General features: G+C 32.1%; 1 protein-coding gene across 1 annotated transcript; it reads left to right on the top strand.

Annotated features, from left to right (window-relative positions):
- The first annotated feature begins 5,888 nt into the window (after positions 1 to 5,888).
- Positions 5,889 to 8,379, top strand: LOC149563742 (peroxidase 49-like). The gene is made up of 4 exons (XM_089826877.1): positions 5,889 to 6,143; positions 6,385 to 6,576; positions 6,668 to 6,833; positions 7,753 to 8,379. Exons 1-4 carry the CDS (start codon positions 5,913 to 5,915, stop codon positions 8,166 to 8,168), a joined length of 1,005 nt encoding a protein of 334 aa, XP_089683003.1. The 5' UTR covers positions 5,889 to 5,912; the 3' UTR covers positions 8,169 to 8,379.
- The last annotated feature ends 1,789 nt before the right edge of the window (positions 8,380 to 10,168 follow it).

Genomic DNA, 10,168 nt, shown 5'->3' with positions numbered 1-10,168 from the left:
AAACTATTTACATTGTTTGAAAGCTCTCTGTGTTCTCTATAGCACTATAAACTACCTACAACCATCCCCCATTTTTTTGGGTCATATAACAAGACTGTTTAGTGCCTCAAATATAAATCCAAGGGGTTTTTAGGAGGCCTCCAGACACCTTAAAAATGTAGTAACTTTCAATAGTGAGATATTTCAACTTGATTCTTTTTTTAGAATGCTTCAAATTTTTCAATTACCACCTTCTCCCAAACTCATTCCCTCCAGTTATTTATAATTATGGCCCTCTTAAACAATAGATCATTTCCCTACATTTTCATGTATGCTTCACATTTTCATGTTCCTAAAATAATGACCTATTAAAGTAGCAGTGGAATTCAAAGTTTCGAAATCTCTAATTTTCCCAAATGGGTATTTAAAAATACAAAAATATCAAATAGAAACTATAGCAAGAGGTATTTTTGGGTAATACAAGACTGTCCTAACACTGTTGAATGATTTTTCATCAACTAGCAAATTAAAACAATAGAAAATATTAGAATAGGAAAGTCGGGATGTCAAGATGCCAATGTGGTTTCATAATAGATACAAGATGCAGGCTTTGGTATGGATCTCAAAATTATAAAGAAAATATTTGGGTGGGAAAAGTTGAGTTTGGATGTGGGGAAAGAACATTACTACCCTTGTTTGGAGGACAAAATGATAATATGCTTGCAGATTTAAAATGTTAAAAAAGACGAGGAAGGAGAAAGAGAAGGTGGCTACATGTTCTCTAGAAGTCTTTCACTTCATACACACAAGATGCATCATGTAGGTTTTGCGGTGAACCTCAAATTGTGATAAAAAAATATCAAATGTGCACCTACTAAATGAGGACATTATAGTGAGTCCAACACAAGAAGATGAAGTGCTAAGTGTGAACTTTTTATCTCTGTAGTTCCTACATATTATTATACTCAAAGTATGACACCGAGATCGTACTGTAATATTAACAAAATACAAAATGTTTGTATCATGCACTACTAAATGAAGACATTATAGAGAGTGCAACATAAGAAGATAAAGTACAACACATGAACTTTTCATCTCTATAATTTTCTACAAGATTAAAATGCTAAAAGCATGATACATATATCCTACTAGCTTTGTTTTTTTTGGTAGATCAAACTTGGTCAAACCAAATGAAACATGGAGTGATGAACTAATAGGCCACAAACTAGCAAACATATAGAATTAGACACATAGGATTGTCACCATATAATGAACATACTAAATGATAAAATAAGACATATATCCTATTAATTTCATGCCTATATAGTATTGACCTAGCTACCTTCATTGTCATTAACCCCTTCATTGTCATTAAACAAAATGATTTTTCAGAAACTACATGTATAAAAATGCATAAATATAAATGCAGGCCTTAAAAACAATGGTTGTATGATTATAATAAAACATTGTTATTATAGAACAATATAAAACTTGTAAAGTATGCATCAAAACATATTTCCCCATATATATAGAATAACATGTGAAGGGCAAGGTCGGCAGTCAATTTGGGTCACATGCCTGTTGGGTAGAACACCTAATCTTATGTGAGTTGGAGGTTGCTTGAAGAGACAATCTCTTTATATTATCTGAAACTATGACAACACGGATGATTAGGTAGAGAATACAGATTGGTTCCAACGTAGGCCAGCTTTCAAAAAATGCTTTCGTATTGAAATGAAACATCATTGTCAACTTTCAATAATGTCTTGAGTTTATCACATGGCCCAAAATGAAAAGCAAACAAAAATAAGAAAACAAAACATCTCAATCAACTTTACCCACTCTGTCTCCTGATACACTGTTCACTGCATTAGACTGATTTCTTACAATGAAATTGGTACAGAATGCATGTGGACACTGTGGAATTACTGTTCTTTAAAAAAATGAGTGAAGCTCAATACGTCGTATGCCCATTCATTCTTCCACAACACTGCAGAGATGAGCATCAACCCTCGTGAAGAGTTGGCAAATATCTGTCCTAAAGTGAATTAACAATATTTGTTCCAATTGTGTGAAATGTTTTTAGCATTAAAATTTTGAATCATACTTCATATTTAGTTATTTCATCTTCATAATGCATAATAAAATGTAATCTGAAAATTGATACTAAACATATCTCATCCATGAGAAATACCTTTTACAATTTACAAAGATTGTAGAAATTTGATGATGTTATTGATTTTTGATAAGCCATCAAATACCTTTCACAATTTACAAGAACGTAGAAATTTATTTGATGATGTTATTGTTTTTTTAAGCCATCAAATGTGTCCGTTGCAGACGTTTTCTTGCTCGTTACGCCAAGCACGTTGTTGCCCTAATTTAATTAATTTTCTATGTAATTTAGTAAAATAACGGTCATCTCAGTCATGTGAAGTCGGCTGTTATTACTAATAAAATATCTGTTTTTCTCTTTATTGTTGTCGGTAGAGAGTTGATTTTTTGGCTCGTTGTCGACTTCAAAAGTGGGGCCATGTTACTCGAGGAAGATTTGACTTTATGATGTGATTGGTGGGCTTCTCTTCCAATATTTAAGACGTTACAGCTGTGTCGATTGAACTTTTTTGCTCAACTTCATAAAATTTGTGTTTGAAATTTTATGGGATATTTGATGTTGGCCTTTCTTGGGAGCTGTCATTAATGAAGTTTGTAGTTTATTTTTAAACTATTATTATTGTTTACCATTTACACTAGATTAATTTCCATGTTTGAGATCTTGGAGCTAAAAGACAATCCAACATAATTCTTAAAATTGTATGCTGACGTGACCTTCATTAGTTGGTAGTTCATCATGTTATGTTATCTAGATTTTTTATTAAAAAAAATTAAAATCATGTTTGTTCAAATTATTGTTAGAGGAGCAACTAATAATACATTACACAATTAATTCAAAGAATAGTAAATGACAATTGTATGGATTGGAGAAATATGATAATTTTGATACTAGATATTAATTAATTGAAGGATATCAATTTTTAAAAAATAACAATTGAATAGATTGTGAAAATATGATCATTTCAATAATAAATGTCAATAAAAGAATTTTGATGTGTACAGAGACAACAATATATTATATTGTCTTTATTGTGCATATAAAAGAAACTCTCAAACTTTTGAAGGGAATCCAATTAGAATATTAGCTAAGAAAATCACTAAACTAGTACATCAAATGTCAGTAAAAAATGTCCAGAATAATTTGAATTTTTGAATGTAAGGAAATGACCCTTGTCAACTTGAAATGTGATGGCTCGGTTTTTAGATAAAGACCATATACTCAAGAGTTTCTCTCACGTTTAGGTCATTAGAAGAAAATTCTGTGTTTTTCTCTTTTGTTCTATTTGTTTAGTTTTATTTTTATCTTTATCCTAAGATGTTGTATATTTATACTTTTAATGTGACATTTTGTGCATATAGCATAGCAAAACTTTAGAACTTGTGAACTTTTAAATTTTGAAGTAGATTAACAATTTTTTTCTCTCAAATCTAAGTTTTCCTTCATAGATTGAATCATAGAGTAGTGCATCCATAACATCCTTAGACTTCAAATATTCTTTTAATTTATCTTGAGCCAACCTATCCACTAAATTACATTGTCCCTCAAAATACCATAGATGAATTGGATACAAACAAATAGAAGATGCCCATTGATCAAATCATACACTAGTTGTGCAATATCTTTTGGGAGCCAAAATGGTTGTGAGCACATAGGGAGATTATGAATGAATTGAAAATGATACTCAAGTGTTTACTTCTTGAAGCCTTAAGAACCAAAGAATATTGGAATCTCGTGATATTAAAAGTAAACTAAAATAGTCATAAAGAACACCTCTCCATTTGTTTATCACATAATGATAGTACTAGAAAGGAAGAAAAATAGCATACATATAGAACATAGATTGTTCAATAAAATAATCTTAAAGAATAGGCTTCTACTAAACCCAAATGGATAATCTATTGGATATTTCATAGAATAAAGATGCTTAAAATCTTCAATTTTAAAGTTTGATAGTATTAGGTGTGTCTTAAAGATGTTATATACCAAAAAAAAAAAGTCCAAGCTTATAAGTGTATTTTTGAGTGGTAATTACATATAACCTAAATTCAAGCTCAAGTATTAGGTATCATATCCACTTTGTGAAGATTGTGTTATAATTTCAATGCAATTTATAATACACATACAACATCTAGATATGGTTTTATAATTCCAATAGGAGAAAAAATCTATTATTGGGTGAGATTTTGCACAAAAATTACTTATCATATAGTGACCTTGTAAAACTTACTTTCACAACTGTAATCATATGTTTTAGATAAAAGTGTATCGATCTTTAAGTACATTTTTTATTTTTTATTTGAATTTGAAAACAATTATATTGGAGCCTTTTATACTTTATTTCGTCTATATAAAAAAGAATTGATTAATTTTCCAGTAGTTGCAAATGAAATTTAATGATATGTTTTTGGATGTTAATGAGCTTTAAAGTAGTACCTAAGTATTAACATGATCTCAACTATTGATAGCAGAGAAGGGGAAAGGGAAAAAGCACAATCATATATGATTTTTAATTAAGTCATCAATGAAAATATGAGTGATTACTTAAAGTTAATGTTTGATCTTATTTAAACCGTTTTCAAAAAGCTTAGTAGTTTAGAAGCTAGATTAAAAATATTATAATTTATTCATAAATCATTTTTGAACTTCAAGCTTAGACATTACTATTAATTTGTTAAAATTTGGACTTTACTATTTTAGGAGAAACAATCACCACTAAAAAGCTTCTTACGATCCCCTATTGGCTTAGCTTGTAGCCTAATTTACAATAGTCATAGGAAATGTATAACAATAAAATTATAGGAATTGTTCTTGATTACATGGATGCAACATAGTGATTGATGGTTTCAATTTATTTCATGATTCAAATTTTGGTTACTACACCAACATTAAGGATGCATAATTTGGTGTTCTTCGAGATGAAATCAAAACATTAACTATTTTGAAAGGAGGTTGTTTTCTCTATGAACCATCAATCACCTCACTCCTTTAATCTCATTAAATACTAGAAAATCGACACAATTACAAACAATGAAAAATTGTAACATTATTTTGAATGCTACAAGGAAACTTTTTAATAACTTATTTGGACTACCATTGTTGACAATACTATCCACTCTTTCCCAATTGAAACCTATTATAAAATACGTTTATGCAAAAGATGGTGAATATGATGGAGACTTATGAGACCTATTGAAGAAGTAAAAAGAGATAAAAATAAAAATTTCATTTCCAGTTTTAAGAAGGTCTTCTCTTTAAGATGGAAAGATTATACATGTCAAAATACAAGGAGAAGTCAATCTTGTTTTAAAAAGTCCATACATGTCTAACAATGTGACATTTAAGGGTCATTAAGAATATATCTAATATTTAAAATATATCTATTCTACAACACTATGTATATACAAGATTGTGTGTATCTTAATGCTCATAAAATACTTTTAAAAAATAGAGCTGTACCAATAACAGCAATTCGAGACATCAACCTATACTTGATACCTTCTCATCCACATTTAAGTGCATTTATATATATTTCATAGGAGTCTTACCAATATCTGGTAATATCATTGAGGCGTTGGACTAATTTATTAAAACTTGTGTGCTTGCTCTATGCAAGAAAATATCATGTTAGTTCAAAATAGCTCTGGTTGACCTTTATTTTCTGCAATTTCATTTTTATACCATAAAACAATAAAGAAACCGAAAACAAAGTTAATCTAAGAAATTGGTTTCAGCTTCAAGAGGTATATATAATGATGATCATGGCACATATTCTCAATCTACATTGGAACTTCATTTCAGCTTTGTAGAGATAGGACAAATGGAGAACAGTACTCCCCTTGTTTTTATGCTTGTGAGTGTTGCTTTGATGCTATCTCTCCACCCATTACAAGCACAAAATGATGGAAACGGTCTGTTCCATGATTATTATGCCAAATCCTGTCCCAAAGCTGAATCAATCATTAAGTCCATTGTGGAAGAAGCGGTGAAAAAGGAAGCAAGAATGGCCGCCTCCTTGCTTCGAATGCACTTTCATGATTGTTTCGTTAAGGTGAGCGTTGTTTTGTTTCATGATTATTTTCAATCATCCCCACTTTTCTATATACCATGTGTCTATAAAGTAGTCCTTTCTGATGCTTCAATGGTAGATTTCGAATGTGATTCTTAACATTAATATAAAGCAAAACTTATATAATTGAATCGAATCAAAAAATAATGCAACAATTATTGTGAACAGTAGAAATCTAATTAACCTCTTTAATCCAATCATACTTTATTTTTTTGTGATGTAGGGATGCGATGCTTCAATCTTGCTTGATGACACCTCAAACTTCACAGGAGAGAAGACAGCAAATCCCAACAGGAATTCTGTGAGAGGTTTTGATGTTGTGGACAAGATAAAGAGTGCATTGGAGAACGCTTGTCCGGGTGTTGTATCGTGTGCTGATATTCTTACTGTGGCAGCTAGGGATTCAGTAGTCCTTGTAAGATAAAACCCGCATTGTCTTTTTATTCATAGAGTAGCATAGATAATGTACAAAATAGTTACTGATTGTTTTAATGCTACTTTTATAGAGTGGAGGACCATCATGGGTTGTTCCTTTGGGAAGAAGGGATTCAAGAGACGCAAGTAGACAAGGAGCAAACCAAAATATTCCTGCACCCAATTCTACCCATCAGACATTGGAGACCAAATTCAAACTCAAAGGGCTCGACGTGGTTGACCTTGTTGTTCTATCTGGTATAATTCTATAACCTAACATAAATGTGACATGATGGATTACCTATCTATAGTTAGTTATTACCCACAAATTATCATATCCCTAAATGTAGTCTATGTTGGCCGTTGCCATTCTTGTTTGATGTATCTGATGTAAACAGTACATTGTAATTGTGATATCAAAATTGTGTAGGCTGTTTATTCAAGCACATTGATCTATGTTTCATGATGACTAGCAGTTCATAAGAACTCATCTTTCATGAGAATAAATAGAACATTTAGCACTCATTGTATTTAGGCGTTGTTCATACAGGTGAAGCATCGAGACATCCTAGGATATCACCCATCATAGTATGGACGGCATAAATATCAAATGCGAAGGCTTCATTTCTAGGCTAAAAGTGCTAAATAGTCATAATTGACTTATATTTTCAAGCTTAAATTCCTTAATGTGGGATGTTTAAGGGTGGTCTCATAGTACTACTCCCAACTCAAATGGGCTTAACTACAAAGTGGGAGTAGTACTGGGATTTAGTTAAGTGTGCTCGAGCAAGAATAATACTAGGATGGATGACCTCCCAGAAAATCCAAATGATTCATGTAGATACAATGAGGGTTAAGTGTTCCATTCATTCGCATAAGAGATGGGTTCTTATAACCCACTACTAATAAATCATGGATCAATTTGTTTGACTCAGAATACAAGACAATTGAATTCTAATAACAATATCTCAATTTGACTTACCATAAAAACATCTTTCTACTTATTACACATAATCTATTAACTGACTTCTGAGATTATATGAGCTTTTCTCATAAAAGCCATTTATGAATATGATTTTTCAGGAATCAACTAGACATATATCATTTTGTTGTTTAATTCATACCTCTTTTATACATATGAATCTATGTATGTAAGATTGAATTGTTTGTATTGCAGCTGGACACACCATAGGACTATCAAGGTGCACAAGCTTCAAGCAAAGGCTATACAACTTTACAGGAAATGGACAGGCGGATCCCACAGTGAACCAGTCGTACTTAAAGCAGCTGAGGACTTTGTGTCCACAAACAGGCACAGACGACAACCAAACCACACCGTTGGATCCAGTGACCCCCACTAAATTCGACACAAACTATTTCAAAAACTTGGAAGTAGGAAGGGGACTTCTTATCACAGATGAGATCTTGTATTCTACAAAAGGGAGCGAAACAGAAGCGTTAGTGAAGTTCTATGCAAAGCATTCTCATGCATTCTTCCAACAATTCGCTAAGTCTATGATAAAGATGGGCAACATTACTCCTCTCATCAAGCCTCGTGGAGAGATCAGGAAAAACTGTCGTAAAATGAATTAATTTTTTTTGGGTTACAACTTAGTTTGAAGTTTCAAAGATCACAGCTTATTTCACTTTTGAGCTAAGCACAGTTGTGATCTGAATAATTAATAATGTTGCCAGGTGGTTTCAGAAATCGATCATTTTTTAGTCTTTGTCAGCCTGGAGATGCTGAAGATTCTTGTAAATGTCGGTCACAGGAATTTCAATAAATTGTTCATTTGTGTTTGTATTCAAATGGTACCGTTTCCCTGCTCTGAAAATATTAAATTCTAGCCGTCCCGTGGGTTTTTCTCAATTGTTTTGTGGATAAAAATATTCCTTGCTAAATGTAACATTTAGCTATTCCAAACATAAATATCATCAAATTACGGCTGGTGTCACCACACCAGCTTAGATTTAATTTCAATCGATGAATAAATAAATGTAAGATTTTAATAATGTTTATGAGACTCAACAGTTTAAGGGACAGAAAGACTGTAGTATTAGCTAATTTCTATGTTTCTTTTTATTTCTAATCATCTTTTATCAGTTGTTTGGTTGATCTCATCTTATTCAAATAAACTATGCATGTTGTCCACTTTAAAGATGACATCATAATGAGTCCAAATATTGTCACACTATACATTCCAAGAGAAAGTGTTATTTTGTTCTAATTGTATTCATCTAACAAAATATGTGAGTTCTCTCCTCACAAGCATCTTTGGGACTCTTCCATGTACATGTCTTGCATCTGAGATGATGTGATTCCATCCTCACTTGTGCTACTAACAACCTTACCTTTTTTTATTAGCATCCCTTAAATACGATTTCTCACCACGTTCCCCAGTTACATTGAATTTTTGAAAGTAGTAAGTCTTTTTTCTACCAATGTTATTAGCCCACATGGTAGTCTGAAACTTCTTTATATCCATATTTGTGTTAGGAGATTCATGTGGCTTAATGTTCCATTATCCAACCATTTTTTATTTTGCTTCATTTGAATTTTTCTTTCTAGAGTTAAGAACCTCTCCTTTCACAATTTTTTATAGTAGTTGTCATGCATTTTTTCAACCTTTTTTAAGTAGCTAAGTGATTGAATTATCTCTAAAGCCTCTAATGGATAAGTCTCCGTGAAAAGAATTTCATAAGGCATACAAGTTTTAACTTTAAGATTGCTTGTGATGAGGCATTTCTAAATTCTCTATAGCTATCTCCATCCATAATTTTACATGTTGCCACCCCAAAACTCACAACCATAAAGAACCATTAACATAACTAGCAAAAGAACAAAGAATCTTCTTGGCTTTCCAATCATAATGCTTTTTGTCCAACATCTATTCTGGTGTAAAAATGAAGTTATCCATCCCCCTATATCCTTTTCACTCCACATGTCTCCCAAGTGAGCTTATAATAAAAGTCAATCCAAGATACTTGTATTCTTCCACAATTTTCAGTGAGTTTCCTTCAAAAAGGATTGAAATATTTTTTTCTTTCCTCCTTCAAAAGAAAACCATGATTTTGATTTTGGTAATATTCTCCTTCATCCAATTTCCTAGAAAAAGTGCTCTATGGCCCCTAAATGATCTCTCAATCCTTGAGCCATTCTAATGTCAAAATAAGATCATCAATATACAAGGAAGCTTCACCATATACCTTTCCAAATGAACACCTTCCCAGAAAAGTGCACAAAGATGGGCGACCAAATAGTTGCCACATTTTGGTTTTCTCAATTTGAGAAATATCACACATGCAATATTGCATTTGTGCATACAATAGGGAGGACACTATATTATTTAGATTGTTGAACTTGTAGGTTTGGGAAAGTCAAACCTGTGTGTGTGTGTGTGTGTGCGCACGCAGGCGCGCATGCATGCGTGCATGCACATGTCCATGTGTGCTATAGTGCACACATGCAAAAGCATGCACATGCTATTCAAAAACCAAATCATAAATGCAAAATGTGCATTTTCTCATCTCTCCATAGTCATAGTGCACACATGCTATAGGGCTTACGTGCTTTGTAAGACATTGAAGTTTAC

Source organism: Cupressus sempervirens, chromosome 4 (assembly GCF_028749045.1).
Source record: "Cupressus sempervirens isolate cs-2001-9-10 chromosome 4, ASM2874904v1, whole genome shotgun sequence".
In the NCBI taxonomy this organism is placed as follows: domain Eukaryota; kingdom Viridiplantae; phylum Streptophyta; class Pinopsida; order Cupressales; family Cupressaceae; genus Cupressus; species Cupressus sempervirens.
This window is presented reverse-complemented; position numbering and strand designations above follow the sequence as displayed.